Genomic DNA, 17,660 nt, shown 5'->3' on the forward strand with positions numbered 1-17,660 from the left:
TAATAAACATTGATAATATCTTTGATTTATCCTCTGCTCATTTCAGTAGTATTTTCATGTGCCTGGATCTAAATGCATAATGAACTTATTTTTACAAAGCTTTGCGGATGATTTTAAATGGCCAGCATCAGTCATTTTAATGCGTGTGTCCTGGGGAAGAAATGAAAGTAATCACCTTTCCTGTAATTCCATGACCCGTTTTGTAGTTTCTGCATGCAAACAATAATATTAAAGTGTTCTGTAGCACTAATAACTTGGTTTTGAAATGTAACATGGACTAGCAGTATCAACTTATCATCTAATATTAAATGATATACCGACAGTTGTTTTTGAAGGTCTTAGTAGTATTGGTTGACAAGACTTCTTCCCAACCTTCTCCTTGTCTTCAGTAGGAGTCCAGTCACTTCTGCATTTCACAGTAGATACGTATGTATGGGATTTTCCTAGTCTTGAACACTGTCTGAAGTACGCATTTGGCAGTCGTAGGTGCTCAAAGAAGTACCAATGACTGCTGCCTACAGTGCTCTTGGGAGTACTGTGTGTTCCCAAGATGCAGTTGGTCTAAGTTTCATCGCTCTGCTTGTTGTCTTTACTCGTGATACAGTGAGATGTATTCGCTTAGAGTAGGGGCCTTCTCTATCCTGCAAAACTGCAAAACAGCAACTCTACCAAATATTTCACAAGAAATATTGCTCTATGCAGTTTTGTCACCAGGGAGGTGGTTGCGTTTCAGTGACTCCTAGAAATACGTAACTTGTTTCATGCACTTAGGGATGTAAGGTGATACGTACAATATCTCTGGAGTACTAATATATGGTCTGCAGTTAAGGTTGTCAGATTACAAATTACTTTAATTTCTGTTGATACAGGTAAATCTCATAAAGGAACGGCCAGTAAATTTTATGATTGTGAAAGTACTTGACTGACTAAAATCACTTTATGTTCTAGCCTATTACATATAGTCAGTTCACATTTATTGGATAAATAAAATTTTCTATTAAAACCGTAATTGGAAGTTTTACATGGCTATGGGCTGTTGTATTTCTTTTAATTAATCCTAGCAAGAAAATAGTGCACAAGTATAACCTGGTGGGATTGTACTTGTGTTCCTATTGAGAAGTGCTTTTGCGGTAAGTGGGTTCAGCAGTGAAGGCAGCTGGAAGGTAGCTAGAGTTGTGTAAAACTGCTCTGCCCAGAAATTGCGGGGATTGTCAGTGCAGCAGGAACGCAGCGCTGTGCCGCTGTACAACTGAGTTTATATGGAGCCTCCTTTGATCCTCCCTGCCATGCTGCCGTGCTGGGGAGAAATTGTAAGAAATTGATCAGGGGACACAAAATCAGTAGTTATAAATGGATGGAGGGGGGAAATCCTTCATAATTTTTAATGAAAATTATTTGAATTTTCTGTGCAGCCAGGAAGCTAAACCTGAAAACATCAATGACACAGTGCTATATTAGTGGCTGTATATGTTGTGTATGTTTCAACCTTATTTTTGCAGTAAGCAATAATTAGGTTACTTGAAAGTCCATTATAATGTGTGTAAGGCCATAAGCATCTGGTTAGTTAACGCTTTGTTTGTGTATAAACTTTTTTGCCAAATGACCACAAACCAGATTGGATTGCTGAGAAGTTCAAAAAAATTAACTGAGGGGGAGAAAAAAACAGAATGCAGTCTATTTTTATTAAAAGTGTGTCTGCGCTCATGCATATAAAAATACAATAAATTAAAATATTTTCATCAAAGAAGTGTTGCTAGATTTGTGTAGGATCTGGGTTGTTTGCTTTACCTTGGCAAAATAATGAAGCCAGTAGCTTCCCCTTTTTATGTCCCCTTAAAAATCCCAAGCTTTACTCATTAAACATGTGGTGGGGAGTTGTCCCTGTTGGCTGAAAATTTGCTGTAGTTATGTTGTGCATAAGAGGCGCAGAGAAGACGAGGTGAAGCATCCCTCTGATGTGAAACACTTCAGTTAATTTCTTGCACATGTTTGGAGGAAAGGCTGTGGTGTGAGGGTCAGTTTCTTTTCAGAATCTTTATTTTGCTTCCTGTTTCCGTAATTCAGAAGAGCTGGGGAGTGTGGAGAATGTGCTTCAGGTTGTAAATATTGTATCTGAGAGTCTGTTTCAAGTTAGGGAAAAATCTTGGAAGAAAACTTCAACTGATATGCCTAACAGTGTTTGAGCATTCATTAAATCATCACATGTAAAGACACAAAAAAAGAAAATTACTATATGGACAGATGTTAATATGAAATAGTGAAATTTAAACACCATATAAGCCAGGTAACAGTATTATACCAACATTCTTCCACCATATAATTAAATCCATGTTAATTGATAGCACCAGGGCTGTGTGGGTCACACTTCAGGTTTATTTCTTAGATCCTTTGAATTTTTTTCTGGTCAAAAGTACCCAGAATCTATAATAAAATTTGAAAAGAAACATGACCCAATTTCTGTTTTTACACACCATTGTTAAGTGAAGTTACTAGTCTGTTTAGATGTTGACTAGGATTAAATTAGGGAGGAATGTTTCAATGTGATTTACTTTTAAGGAGTGATTTTTCTTTTGATGAATGAATTAATTGAAATGTAGCAGAAGAGAGTGCTGGATTAAACTCTCAAGTGTTCTGTTTTATTTTGGCTGACAAAAAGCTTGAGAAGGTTTTGGCCATGCTGGTGTTGTTTGTCTGGCTTGTTATATCAGGGGAAGGAAAATGCCTTACTATAAATACAGTGAAATAGCTATGTACAGCATCATTTCTATTGGCTTCGAGATGGTAAATGGCTCTTTCTGCACTACACAGTAATTTACATGTGATCCAGGTCATGGTGTGTTATTCTCTGCAACTTGTTTTTTGATAAAGGACTTGTTTTGTTCAGCAAGATACTTCGCTTCTGAAGCACTTTGTTAGAGAGTTGCTTTATGCTTGTAAAATTTGAAAGCAAGGACTGCTTTTCAGGAAGCTCATGTGCAAGTATAAATGGGATGTCATCAAACCTTTCACGTTTACAGATTGTGAACAAGTTTGAACAGGTTTTAGTTGGCAATCAGATTTTGACTGTGCAAGAAAATCTTAGGTGAAGAATTACATTTAGTCCAAAACTTATCGGAAGTATTCCTGTTAAAGTCATGCTTCACTGTACTGTCTTATGAGCATGTAAGTGGTGATTAAATATTTTTTTATATATACAGAAAAGTAGACTGGTTGCTAGATGAAACTGCTTGAAGGTTGCTGCTGGAGCTGCTTTTAATAATATTCACCACTGTTGGTTACAGGTCATTTCTCTGGCTTACATGCAATGTAAAATTTATCATAAAGCTAGCTTATTTTCCTTTTGTGTGACAATAATGGTGCTTAATTTAGAACAAATTATAATATGCTATTGTAGTCAGAGAAAACTTAGTCAGTGAACTGTTGAAATCATTGATGTTAACTTTAGGTCTACTTCACTTTTTTTTGGAAGATTGGATTATTAGATCTCCATTTTCTAGTAGTCAGATTTTCCCACTATTTAGGTGAAATCATGTGTTTAATTTCTTCCTATCTTTTTATTGTAAAAGTAAATATTAGGTGTATAAGATTTTGAGAGTCTTTAAGCTATTACATTTCTATGACATCTTTATTGACCAAATCTTTTTTTTTCTCCTCTCTTCTCACTCAACACAGTTACAGACATAGAGCTAAAGCGACTGAAAGATGCTTTCAAGAGAACTTGTGGACTCTCATATTATATGACTCAACAGTGCTTCATCAGGGAAGTTCTTGGTGATGGAGTCCCTCCAAAAGTTGCTGAGGTAATCAATGAACTTGCTGTTTTTCTGGGGAGGCATACGCGGTTGATAATGTACACCTATAGATGTGCACACACAAATATGCCTATATAGATACACGAGCTAATATAATTTCTATTTTTCATGCAATATCACAATGTATGTTCTATATCTGAAGATAATGTTCCAGACTTGGATCATGGGTTGTCAGTGATGTGTGCTTGATGGAGCTACTGATTCCAAGCCAACTAATAAGTGGTAGATGAATTTGAAGTAAACCTGAATATCCAGATGTAGATTTGGGGAAGTAAAAGGTTGGGAAGTTTTAACACTATATGTAGCCATTATAACAGAGGATTTTATTTAATCTGGACATGTACTTGCTTTTGGTTTCTCTAAGATTCCGTTGGCTTTTACTTTGTTTTCTAAATTGAAGATTAATCTTTACAAGCTCTTAAAAATAATTTATATGTATAATAAATGTATAAATTAACTGAAAAATAGCCAGAATCAAAATACGTTACATGGATATAAATATTGTGTGTATATCTAAAAAAATAGTAATACCATCCTGCACACACGCATGTTTAAAAATATTATTTTCTTTCATAGTGTTACCCTTGTCTCAAGAGAGAAATTAAAATATTGTTTGCAGAGAAGAATAAGATTAGCCAGACCTTTCAAATGATATCTTGCTCCATGTCATTTCTAATCACAGCTTCTATTTCTGGTGTCTTCAGTGTTATTGACCTCACAGGCAGTGTACAAGTCTTCTAGTTCTATTTAGATTATGTGAGTAGTGAAGTGTGCTTTGCAAAAGGTTTAACTGTGGTAGTGTTACTTTTTTTCAAAGCTTAATCTTTTCTCCATTATTTTTTTCTGTTTTTCGCAAGTGTTGACCAAGAGTATGATATTACTTGCTTCAGTAATACAGTTAACAGTTTGATTTTTATGTGGGTATTCAAGCGCTTAACAGGAAAAATTGCAATGTGTGTTAGCACTATCAAATTACAAGAAACTGTATGATTTGCCCATAGCTTAAAGCATGTCTTAGTATTAATTTCTGTATACGTTGTCTAGATGCTTTGACTGTTAGTAGCTCATAAGATTAAACAAACAAATGTATCCTACACTGTATAAGATTGGTTTGAAATAATATAAAATGTTGAAAATTTTACACTATGAGTTAACTTGTACCTTTTTATCCCTTTTATGCCAGTATTAAGGATTAAATTATGGATTTGGATGAAGTAAACTTTTGATCACAAATAGAGACTCCAGGTTTTCAAATGTCTGCTGGCTACCTTCTATTTTATTTTTTAAAAATCTGTCCTTAAAGACACAGTTTCGGTGGTGATTATTTTTTTTAACATTCATTGCGGTTATACTGCAGTTCTTGGTTTCCAACTGGCGAAACAAAATTAATGGAAGAATCATAACTGTTTTTTGATGTCATCTCATCAAAACTGGCACATCAACATCTCAAAATTCTAGTACAAATTACTGTTTACTTCTAGCATTCATATTCAGGCAATGCAGTAGTCATATCTGTGAGCTTGAATACTGTAAATTTGGACAAAATTTGGATTTAATTCTGCTCATACTATAAAGGGATGCTTTGTAATTCCTGGCTTCAGGGTGTGGAAAGGCAGGCAAAGCCATTAGGCATCTTAAAGCCTTGTTCTGAGTTTTCAGCTTTTCAAACATTCAAATCGATCATTTTGAGCCTCAGATTGCTGGGCTGTCTTCTCTGCATGTTTTGAATAGTAGTTTTTCATATCTGAGTAGCGATAGACCTTCAGGAATTCATTAAGTGAAAAACAGAGTTTTACAGCAGGGACATAGAACTGAAGCCAGTGGAACTTTGGTCAAACAATTTGCATGATTGTCATACACACGAAATATTTTTTAAATGTCTGGGACAGTAATTTTCTGAAAGGATCTCTTGGGAAAATGGAGTTGAAGATATTAATTAAGTGAAATTAACAGAAGTGCTTTATGTTGTTTTAACTGTGGGAAAGCTGGTGAAGAGGTGAGATGTATGAACACAGCATTTATTTTTAAATCTAAGGAAGTAATGCAATTACCATATGGACTTGTGGGCACCTTGATAGAAAAAGTATTGTTCAGAGGAGGTGAAAGGATGGAATGCTGATAATATTTCAAGAAAGCATTTTTAGTAACTTTTTATTTTAGATTGAGGAGGGGAAGAATGTTGAGAAAGGACCTCCTAACCTTGGCCCGTGCAGTCATTTCAATGACTAATTAGATTATACTTTTTATATATACCTACATACATTATGATTGTGAGACAGTTTATACACAGCATTGTGTGATACTTACTAAGTAGTTAAGTGCAGCGCATCTTTTTCTCTAAATGTGACTAATTGGTTAACAAGCTGCAGTCCAAGTAATACAAAGAGAAGAGGGATGATGCTAACAGAGACACGAAGGACACGTTGAGGGGGCTGCTAAAAGAACAAGAACACAGACTTGTCAAGGGCTGAGAAGAGGGGTCATAAGGATAAAATCAGGAAAGAATCCAGGACATTTAGAAAGGAGCCAAAAGAATGCCTTGAGCATCCTCTCCTACTCTTCCAGCAGGCTTACTAGAGTGTATGGGCACAGCGCCAGGGATTTGGACCTAAAGGGAACTGTTTGTATAGACTGAGACTTTTTTTTAACAGAAGAGGAACCATATTGTTACATTCTTCAGTTATCCATGAAACATAACATGTCAGACTTAAATTTTGTAAAAAAATATGACTATGTACAATTCAATTATAGTAAATTTTACATTCTGAAATGTAAATTGCTATGATACTGTCTGGGTGTGGCTATTTTAAGTAAAGCTGCAACAGTATTAAGTAATTTTGGAAAATACAAAATTTCATCATATTTTGATGGTGCATCTTATTAGAAGAAGTTTTCCAAATAGCACATTAGTGTGAAAAATTGTGGAGCTCCTTCCTTAGAAATGCAAACTGATCTCTGTTATATATTGTTATATAACTATTCAGTGTTTATATACTCTGGTTAAGCAGCTAAACTCAAAGTGATGCCAGCTGCCCATGGTTGTAATTACGTATGTTAAATACTATTATATTGGACATTATCCATAGGATTCCTTTTCTGTGTTTATATCATGAACAGTCAATGTGTTATGTTGAAATAATATATAAATGTAATATTTGGCATTCAACTGATATCATAACTGGGATGTATAAAGTTCAACAGAAGGAAGTTGAAAAACTCAGAAATGGGTATGAATTAGAAATACGCTTTGAGATGGATGAAGAGAGGAGACAGCTTTATTGGAGGTAATCTATAAAATAGATGTTCTTAAGAAGTCTAAAAGCACAGAAGGGTTAAATTTGAGTGATGGAGAATAAAGTGTAAAGAAAAGATCATATTTTACTAAAATTTGTGAAAGAAAAACAGTGATTTCTCATTTGTTTATTCATGTATGTATTTTTTGTCTTGGAAGTCCTGTTAATCTGAAATGCAAGAATTCTCTTCATTGTGCTGTTTGTGGGGGTTTTTTTGATCAGAAATAGCTATATTAAGACTTAAACTATAGTGTTCAGCAGAGCTAACTGCATATTTTTAAAAAAGTAATGATTCCAGTGTAACATAAAGGTAAATTGCTTACATATGCAGCGTAGCCTTGAAGGCATCTTGTGAAATCAGAATGATTAGACGTAGAAAGTGTGGAATTCAAATCTCTGCCACGACATTGTCCATGAGGCATATACAGTTATTGTGTCCAAATAGAGCACAAATATAGTTTTAGTAATTTAGCCCTTCAAGCATTTGTAAATGGATTAAGTTTCAGTAATAGAAGAGGATGATCTGAGCACCCTGTGGGAAGTTAATGTATTTGGGTAGCGCTATGTCTTATAGTGGAATGAAAATGCAGGTTCTACATAATGCTTTCTGTAGAATTAGATTCTTCTGTATTATTGGCCTCATTTACATTGACTTGCCTTCAGACGTCTTTTAATAGTCTTAAGTGGATAGCAAATGAAAAGTGATAGCTTGATGGGTGGACAAGGAGAGGATTTACTGAAGGTAACACACAGAACTATATTGAGGTAAGTGTCCTCAGGGAAACTGTCTGGTCATAACTGTGACAGAGGTGTGAACAAAATTTTAGAATTTTTTTACTGCCTTGTTGCCCAGTGCTTCTTCGGAGGTCGCCTAGAACCCATTCTGCAAATGAATTCTGCTAGCCTGCTGCCTACTGTTGGAAAGGCAGCAGTGGTAGATTTTCCACACCCTGTTATACACAAAGCGTAAAGGGCAGTTGCACTAGTAAATCTAACGTAGCTAGTCTGTGTTAGGTATTTCCTTTTCTTCTTTTTGCCACTACAGCACCGTGTGGCTTAGCCAGATCTACCCAGTGCCCTTGACAGGCCCGTGGCTGGTTTTTGTTTTGTCTCTCCCAGTCCTGGCTTAATTTTCACTTGAGATGGAAACCACACGGGAGATAGTAAGAGCAGTGACTCATTCACGTGGCTCTGGTATTCAGCTCTCTTCTTCCACCCTTTACTTGTGCTTGAGGATTTTGGCTGCAGCCCTGTCATTGCTGTTACTGGAGGGGAAAGAGGGGATAGAAAGAGGGATTTTTGGGTCCAGTAACTTTCTGCTTGTTCCACCTAACCTTGTGAACCTCTTTTAGAATGCCAGCTGATTTAGGTTGAGGTACTTGAGGAAACAGATCTGTCTGAGCTTTGTCATTAGACGTTTCTGAAGCTCAATTTTTGAGCCCCACACCATTATCCTCAAGAGACTCCAAGGAGAGATGTGCCAGCCTCTGCAGATGTGGAAGTTAATAGGCATATAATATACTCTTTGGGATTTTTCAGCTGATTCTTCTGCCTTTTTTTAATAGGAAAAACTACAGGTTCAAAGCCTCACAGTGATATTATTGCACCTGTTTACAGAGGCTTCCTTTAACTGCTGTCAGTTTGTTTCCATCTTTACTCAGAACTGTCTCTGAAAAGTGTCAGATTACTGTCACTTTGTGATTTACAAGTAATTTATTATGAAACATTATTGTAAATGATTAAACTACAAAGAAAGCTAAATTTTCTTTTGTTAATAACAAAGAGTGGTCAGCAGATGACCTCAAAAGCTGGTCTTTTTAATAATGCAGCAAGATTTTATTTTCTCTCATGTCTGTTTCCAGTGTTGAGCTGTTTGTTTTAAAGCAAAAAAATCTTTTGGCAACAAGTTTTGTTACATCTTGCTTTATCAATGTAAAAAGCGCAAATTCTTTCAAAGTACTTTACTGATTTCTTAGCTTACGGTTAGAGTAACAAATATTGACAGCTGCCAGTTCTTTGGTAAACAGTTTCCTGGCATCTAGACCTTCATCAGTGAGATGGTAACTTTTTTCAGTCTTACTTTGGGAGACATGGCACTTGCATTTTGCAAAGGGACTTCAGCCTGTTGAGAATTGGTTTCCTCCTTATTCTACTCCCTTGTAATGTTGTGCTGTCTGACTCCTTTGAAGGGCACAACTGATAATAGACTGGACTTGATTACACTGAATGTCCTACATGGTTATGGTAGCGTGTAGGTCTCTTGTAATATTTGAAATGTCATTTATGTAGTTCTTTTATACCAGTTTCACAGTCAGCTTAATCCTGGCTACTTATTCTCACCCTGAGGTCATCCACTTTGAGCTGGATTAATGAAACCTGATAACAAAAATGGTTAATTCAAACCCAAGTTAGTTCCCTGATTTCATTCATAGTCCTGCTGCATGAATGCTTGTTTTGGCATAGATGTTGGAAGTGGTGTGTGGGTGGGAATGAGTTGTTGGGGGCAGACAAATGGCTAGCACTGGTTTAAGCCAGCAATGAAACTACAGTGTTTAAGAGAGGCAGAAGATGGAAAGTACTTTTAAAAAGTAGTTAAATGTAAGCTGCACGTATCTGCAAAGAGACAGGAAAAATTCTAATCGGACTTAAATGTAGTTTTGATTTATCTTTTAAAATCTGATTTAGAATTATTCCTGTGGTTTTTCAAACATAAATTTATTATACTAGAGTGTTCACTGGATGCATCCACTAGGTTTATGATCCTAATTCTGCTATTTGTGGCAGGTCCTCATACAGTGGTAGATTTTGTGCTGTAACAACCTTTATAGTTCAAAACTGAAGTCCTAATTAATATGAGAATTTGTACATCCCTGTAGTGATTTTGTTTTATCGTGGTTTAAAAGTAGATTATTTTGATGTGTTTAAAACTTAAACTTGTTGGGTAGATTCACAGGATTTCACATGCTTAAGATAATGTTAGTGACACATGTTTTTTCCAGAACTGCTGATGGTGTAGAGGACAAGTGTCACTCCAACTGCACATACCATCTCTCACTGTTGTTTTCTAGTCATCTCTGAATGTAAATGTTTCCTGATGGTTATGGTGGAAGTTTAAAAAAATTTAAAAGTGTTTTAATTCTGTAGATTGGTGGATTTTTGTCTGTGGGCCCCCTAACATTATCTTAAGCATGTGAAATCCTGTGAATCTACCCAACAAGTTTAAGTTTTAAACACATCAAAATAATCTACTTTTAAACCACGATAAAACAAAATCACTACAGGGATGTACAAATTCTCATATTAATTAGGACTTCAGTTTTGAACTATAAAGGTTGTTACACATTGTCATGGCTTCTTTGGTAGGCTTGCAAAAAAGGCTAAAATGTATTATGCAAGCATTTGTAGTTTCAAAGGGAAAAAAACCCAAAACAAACAGAGCTTAGAAGGTCAAAAAAAGTGTTGCTTTAGCTGTTCAGAATTGTCTGGTTGTAGTTCCTATGTTTAAAAACAAACAAAAGGCAGGGGGAAGGGATACAGGTGTTGCAGTTAAGATCTGTGGGTTTCATCCCATGGTTTACTAATGATTCACTCTGCTTTGTGGGTAATGCACAAAATAGTGAATCTGTCTGCGTTAATTATGAAGCTCTGCTGACCTCTGAAGTCTGCTATTGCTATTTGGCTAAATTCTCATATAAAGAAAATACTCAAGGCTTTACTGGAAAAAAATGAAAAAGCAGTACATAACTGCATGTACGCATCCTGATTTTAATATTGTTTATTCAGAATGTAATTCAGATGCAAGCAAAGAAAATACTGTTTAAAATGTGCACAATACTTTTCTTAATAGAAGTTGATCTCTGTTCCTTTATCTTTCCCTCTGAAAAAGTTATATTTAAAAACCAAGTTTGGCAAATAAGCCTACTGTCCAAACCATGATCAGTGACAAATCACTTTGTTCTGGTCTTTCACAGTAATAGTTCCCCATCAGCTAGACTTAATGCTTTCTCTTTATGGTTAGATGTACAGTGTGATATCTATAAGAAATCAAATTGTAAGACATAGACACTGAAATAATTCTTGTATGTAGGAATAATTGATAAATTCTGACTGCTTTAAGTTCTATTACCTAATGCAGATTTCTGTCTTGTGATACTGATAAAGTACTGGTGCTTGTAGGAATAGATTTGGGATTACAGGAGTCGTCCATGTTTGAAGAGCAGTATAGCATACATATTTTAATTTGTGCTTTGTAGTATTAGAGGCAAGGTGAAGTAGTACATTGCAATAAGCGAATTGGTAATTCTTGTTTACTAAGAGTAGTTGCTGTTTGTCCTAAAATGACTTACTTCCTTCATATCTCATGTATCAGTATTGAATCACTGTTAAGATGCTGTTGAGTAAGTTAAGCAGCAGTGTACAGACTACTTTTCATGTGAAAGGTAAATGCTTCAGCCCTTCCATTGACAGCGTTGTTCCTGGTGGCGGCTCTGTGAATCTTCGAGTAACTTCCAAATAGTCTTGATTTCTATTGCTTTCTGTTGGAAGCAAGATTTAAGTACTATTGTTAGAGCAGGGTACTAAACTGGAATGGTCATTCTAGCAACAGTTGCAGTGATAAGATAGTTAAGGTATTATTGATGGAAGGTTGTTTTGTTGGGTTTTTTTGTGTCACAACATTTCAAAGCAGCAGTTTTTGATGGCTTACTGGAAGTGTATCTCCCATGACTGGGGTGATGAAACACTTGATGCTCCAACAACCTCTTGATGGCTTTGAGACTATCAAAGCCCTGTCTGGAGGAGATTTCATCTTCATTACCTTGATAAGACTGGGGAGGTAGCACCAGTGAGCAAGCAAGAAGCTGTCTTCATTGGAGGATTCTAGCTGCTTTTTTTTTTTTTTTTTTTTTTTTTAATATATATTGCTGTTCAGGAAAAGTACCTGCATTTTGCTAAATAAAAGCTCCTGGAAAGGCTGTTTTATAGGTACTGGAAGAGCTATGAAAGTTAACAGAACTGAAATCAGAAGTGTGTTTAGCTGAATGAGAGATGACTAGCCTAAAAACTACATAAGAAGGAGCCTTAGTATAAGTTGTTGCGTTTAGTTCTGACATCCCTGTTTGCCCTGTTAACTTTTTGGTTAACTTCTCTGTTTTATTATTCTAGGTTATCTACTGTTCATTTGGAGGAATATCCAAAGGGCTGCACTTCAATAACTTGATAGTTGGATTAGTTCTACTTACAAGAGGCAGAGAGGAAGAGAAAGCAAAATGTAAGTAATGTAACTTAGAACAGTAACAACAGGCTAGTGGAGAGTGAGTGTATAATACGCTTATGTAAAGCAAGCATAAATTGTGGTATACTAAGTCCCTATTTTTATATGTAACCAGGGCATACATTTGCCAGTAAATACAGTATATTTTTAGACTTTTTTTAGCTGTGTATTTTGAAATTCAGTGCATTTTTGTTTTCTGTACTCACCAAAATGAAATATTTGATAAGTCATCATGAATGTAAATGTTAGGATCCTACAGAAAGACTGTTGATCACTGTATGTGGGCAGAAGAAGGAGGACGGCATTGATATTTTTCAAAACAAATGAAAGCATCTGCCTACTGACTTCTGTTGTTTTGTCTTCCTTGTTAATCTGACTTGATAGTATTTCTTTTCCTTTTGATTAGTGGACAATAGTAAAAGAAAAAGGAGATGCTTCTTGACCTAAACCTTGTTGAGCTATATTGAAATTGAATTAATCTAAGTTTTTAGTCCTTTAGTTGTTGCACAGCTTTTGGCATTCTCAGCCAGTTGTGAACTTAATTGAAAAATGTAACCACCATATTTGCTTAAACATTTCTCTACTTCCTCAGACATTTTCAGTCTCTTTTCTAATGAATCTGGGAGTTATGTTGTCCGTGAAGAGATGGAGAAGATGCTGCATGTGGTTGATGGAAAAGTCCCAGAGTCACTCAAGAAATGTTTCTCTGAGGTATTTCCTACAGGTTTTATCCTCTTGTATTTACAAAAAAAGTGAAAATTACATTGGGTAGTTTGTTTTTCTCTGACATACATGCTTGTGCATGTATGGGAACAAATGGACCTTGTTTAAATTGGGTAAAAGCTCATAGCTTCTTATGTTGTAATATTACATTAATTTGTATTGATGTGAATTGCAGCTTGGTATATAAATGTAGGCATTCTCCATGCTGCTTTACTTACTGTGCTAGTTTGAAAGGTATCATTTCCCAAGGGTAATCATGTTACCAAGTAAATTTAACTACTAATATTGTTAGTGGAATTTTTTCATTAGTGTGGACATTTTACTGTGATTGGGGAAGAAATCTAGAATACAGATCTGAGAGGGGAAGGGAAGTCTGCATCCTGGATTTAAAAATGCCTGCTAGCAGTGGTTGCTTAAAAATAGTAGTTTTATAGTATTACTTCTGTCTCACTGTGCCTGCTAGGAGCTACAACATTTATTTATGCTTTAGGTTGTTTGAGAGATGTAATGTTTATGAAGTTTGCTGAAGTCCTCTAAAACAGGCTATTGTTACTTTTAAATATTCACAGATATTTCTTTGGCACTAGTGGTCCTGATGAATTGTCAGGTTTTTGTGCTTTGGTTGCTTCATTTGTTATCAGAGGACTACAGATCAGCAAAACCTAGTCATCATTATACATTCCACTGAAAAACTGATTGATTAGAAGCTTTATTTGTGAATATCAGATTACTTCATTACCCTAAATTTTATTGTACTGTATTGAAGGTAACTTTGGTTATAGGCATTGGCTGAGGCAGACTCATTTAGTCTGGCGGTGGTGTCATGTTGGCTTTGTAGGCAATGATTACATTCTTCATTCTTGGCTGGAATCATAAATCATATGTATACTGCAGTCCAGTTTCTGGAGCTGACCCACTTCAGTATTTCCTATTTATAATTTCCCATCAATATGGTGTGATGAATTATACCCTAAAAGTTAATTGCACACTGTCCAAGAAATTCAGAAATACTTTATGAAGTCTTGCAGGAAGAGAAGTATCAAACTGGCTTCATACCATTTTCCTGTTCAAGAAAATGCTGTATATTGATTTTTCTTTTAAAATGAAAATAGTGTAATAACCCACTCAGCAGGATTTACTGGCCTGTTAATCATAGTAGGTCATTGCTGGAGAGTGAGAAAGTTTAATGTTCCTGCTGTGGGCCTTCCTTCCTGCCGTATGGCAGATGAGTTTATGCTTTCAAGGATGATGTTTATAGGTACTCCTGTTCTTCAGAATTATTGCATGTACTCATCTAGAAATATAAGCTTTAAAATGCATCTTGAGTTTTTCTCACTCTTGTTTCTGAAATACAGGAAACAAATTCAGTGATACCTGTATTGCTCTAGTTTTTTTTTTTGCTTAAGCAAGTGCTTCCATAATGGGTTAAGTCCTGCAAAGTCCATGTTGTTGAGTTGCCCTTTTCCTGACTGTCATTCTCCTAACTTTGTGCTGGCTCAAGTATTTATATGATGCCTTGATGAACTGGATTGGGAGACTGATCTGGCTGAGAAGTAAGCCCTTTTTCTGTAATCCTATAAGTTATTTTTCAGCTAGATCTGTTTTGCCACATGACTGCACTAATGTGATTGCTGTCACAAAAGAGAAGGGATGAAGGATCAGAAACAGCGTTTGGTAAGAGGAAGGTTAGGACCATGCTGTCAGTCAGTAGTGTGGATCTATACAGATTAAACTGGTGATGGAATAGCAGTGTAGCATCTTGACTTCCTTGAATTATAGTATCTATGATAGTAGCTGTAAGTATTGGGGTATTTCTGCATTTATTTGTTCGAGAAAAATGTAACGCTCTTTAGTCTAGGAAAAAGAGGCATGATCTGAAATGATCCATTACAATTGGAATATGAAGCAAATGTTTTAGCAGCGATGGTGATTAACCATTTGAGCAAACTGGCAAAGGAAGTAGTGGATTTTCAATTTTCTGTAGTTGGCAGTTGCAGATAGTCCGTGGCCAAATGCAAACTGTTGGATTCTGTAGAGATGTAATTCAGCGAAGTTTAATGGTCTGAGATATTAGGGAAGTTTAAATAATCAATGACTTGAAACCTCTTTCATTTTGCAGACCCCTGTTTATGTCTCATGGAGATTAGGATCTCCATATAATGAGTTTGTCTACTGATAATAGGTTTGCTTGGATTTTAGTTAGTTTTGTAGGTCCTGTAGAAATTAGTCTGCTGATCTCTATGGTTTCATGGCCACAGCTTGGAAACCATTCAACTAAATGGTTTAAACAGCCTCTCCAGCATTTAAACTCTGTGAATCTATAGTTTTTATGTATTCCTGAACAGGCAGTTCCATAAGACATCCAGCAAGAGGACTGAGTTAGGAGATACTATGAATTGACATTCATGTTTACATGTATGCTCCAGAGTGGGTTTTGGTCAATAGAGGCAAAAAATTGACGTGCTACTGCAGCAATTAATCATATTATTAGTTATTCACAAATCTAGTTTCTCTGTGTTAAGTGTTTGTATAGTTGCGCAGATATAACAGAATGTTTATGATTTTATAGCACCTGTTACTTGGCACATAAGAGCTTTTATCTATCATAATAAATTTAAATTCATAAAAATAACCTCTGTTATTTTGAGTTGTAAGTAACCATTTTCCTTCTAATCCCTTTAACCTGAGGTTCAGAGTAAATGACTTTCCAAAGGACACATTGAGTAGGTGATTGAAATGCAGAGAGAGCTGAGGAGTCTAATTTCCCTCCCAGTGCTGTATTTCAGAATGAAATGGAAAAACAGGCATGGCTCCAAAGAAAAAAAATTATTGTAGTTCTTATTTTTATAGGACATTGTCCCAATTATTGTTCATACAGCTGGATGGTTCCTGTTTACTGGTACTGAGAAAGCAGAGAAAACCAGCTCACATTTTCTTATTTTTCTTACAGGGTGAAAAGGTAAACTATGAGAAGTTCAGGGTTTGGCTATTGCACAACAAAGATGCTTTCACGTTTTCCCGTTGGCTGCTGTCTGGAGGTGTATATGTGACACTCACTGATGATAGTGATACCCCTACCTTCTATCAAACCCTGGCTGGAGTCACACACTGTAAGTAAACAATGCTTGTTATTACGCACATTTTTATAACTGTTTCTGAGTTCACAGACATAAACTGTTGCCTTGCTGTAGTTGTTTATTAAAGCTCCCTACTCTGATGAGATACGTGCAGTTCTGTTCAGTGAGATAAATTTCTTCTCCATGCTAATTTGTTCTGTGCTTTTTGTGCTGTGACATGTAAAACATTGTTATGTACAAGGACGCTGTTGGTCGTTATTTTTAAGAGATAACAATACTGAGTTAGCAACACTTCTTGCAGTAGAAGTTTGCTACTGAGCAAATTAAGAAAAAAAAAAGGAAAATATCTTCTCTTTGGGGGAAATGCATTTATTTAAATTGACTTGACATTAATAGTGCTTTAATATTTGGTCTTTCAGATATAGTGGATCATAAAACTATTGAGACAGTTCTGAAAATACTGCTTAATTCAGAAATAAGTATTACTTCTTAATTTGCTTTCTGCAGTAAAATAAGTAATATTCCTGGCACGTGATGTAGACAGGGAACTAAATTAACTAAAGAGAAGCCTCCTCAGGATTTGCATTTAGGAATAATCTCCAAAGAACAAGAAGGAGCAGCTGTTTTTTAAATTAAATGTAAAAACAAAAGGCTGATAAATTATACTTGATAAATTATGCTATACATTACACTAAAGCATCTAAGGGACTGTGGTATCCCTAGGAGAAGGGTGTTTGCTATTGAGATGTTAGTGATTTGAGCAATCTGGTTGTGTTTTATGTACTCTCATAGATTTTCTTTGTTGGTGTCAGCACGGCATTTAATCTCTTTAATGGGTGGGTTACTTGAATAAAGCAACATACAGTTTTTTCTCTTGGTTTTAAATATGAGCATTAAAATTCTGTTCTGACCATCTGAAATGAAAATGCGTAATAAAATTAGTTTATAGGGAGGTAATTTATTTGCATTACATGAGAGACTGCAGTAGACATTGAGGTTCCAGAAGACCACTAAATTCTCTGAGGTCTAATAGACAAGGTAGAGAAAGAGGTATGCAAAAAAAAAAAACCAACCCTCTTTGAATTTTCTAGACTTCAGCCCTTGGAAAAATCTCTCAAGCTGTATTGAATTGAGATCCACCATGCCTCCAACCTTGTCAAGTTTCCTCTGCCCTAAGTGTTCAAAGAAAGCTTTACGCCAGGCCTCTGGATATTACCTCAGAGCTTACTTCAAATTTTTTCATGCTTCAAAATTGAAACTTTTTCTGAACAATTTTTACTATGCTTTTTGTGGAAAGTTTATTTATACTGAAACTGAAGTTTACAATAAAAAACAAATCAAGAGCTACTGTTTTAGTAGATTTTATTCCATATTTAATGTTCTCACTTCCTCTGGTTTTAATATACCTGTCACTGTTACCCTCTGCAGCCAGGCCCTCAACTGTATTCCTAGCTATTTCAAATGTGCAAAATAAATTATTCGA

General features: G+C 35.6%; 1 protein-coding gene across 5 annotated transcripts in view; it reads left to right on the forward strand.

The window, feature by feature from the left end:
• The window catches only part of USP32 (ubiquitin specific peptidase 32), an 81,114-nt gene that overhangs the window by 18,729 nt on the left and 44,725 nt on the right, over positions 1-17,660 (forward strand). For all 5 annotated transcript variants that reach the window (XM_075032968.1, XM_075032969.1, XM_075032970.1 and 2 more), the window contains exons 2-5: positions 3,673-3,800; positions 12,269-12,374; positions 12,970-13,088; positions 16,051-16,210. In XM_075032968.1, coding sequence (XP_074889069.1) covers positions 3,673-3,800; positions 12,269-12,374; positions 12,970-13,088; positions 16,051-16,210 — 513 coding nt within the window. The remainder of the gene's footprint in view (positions 1-3,672; positions 3,801-12,268; positions 12,375-12,969; positions 13,089-16,050; positions 16,211-17,660) is intronic.

Source organism: Buteo buteo, chromosome 7 (genome assembly GCF_964188355.1).
Source record: "Buteo buteo chromosome 7, bButBut1.hap1.1, whole genome shotgun sequence".
In the NCBI taxonomy this organism is placed as follows: domain Eukaryota; kingdom Metazoa; phylum Chordata; class Aves; order Accipitriformes; family Accipitridae; genus Buteo; species Buteo buteo.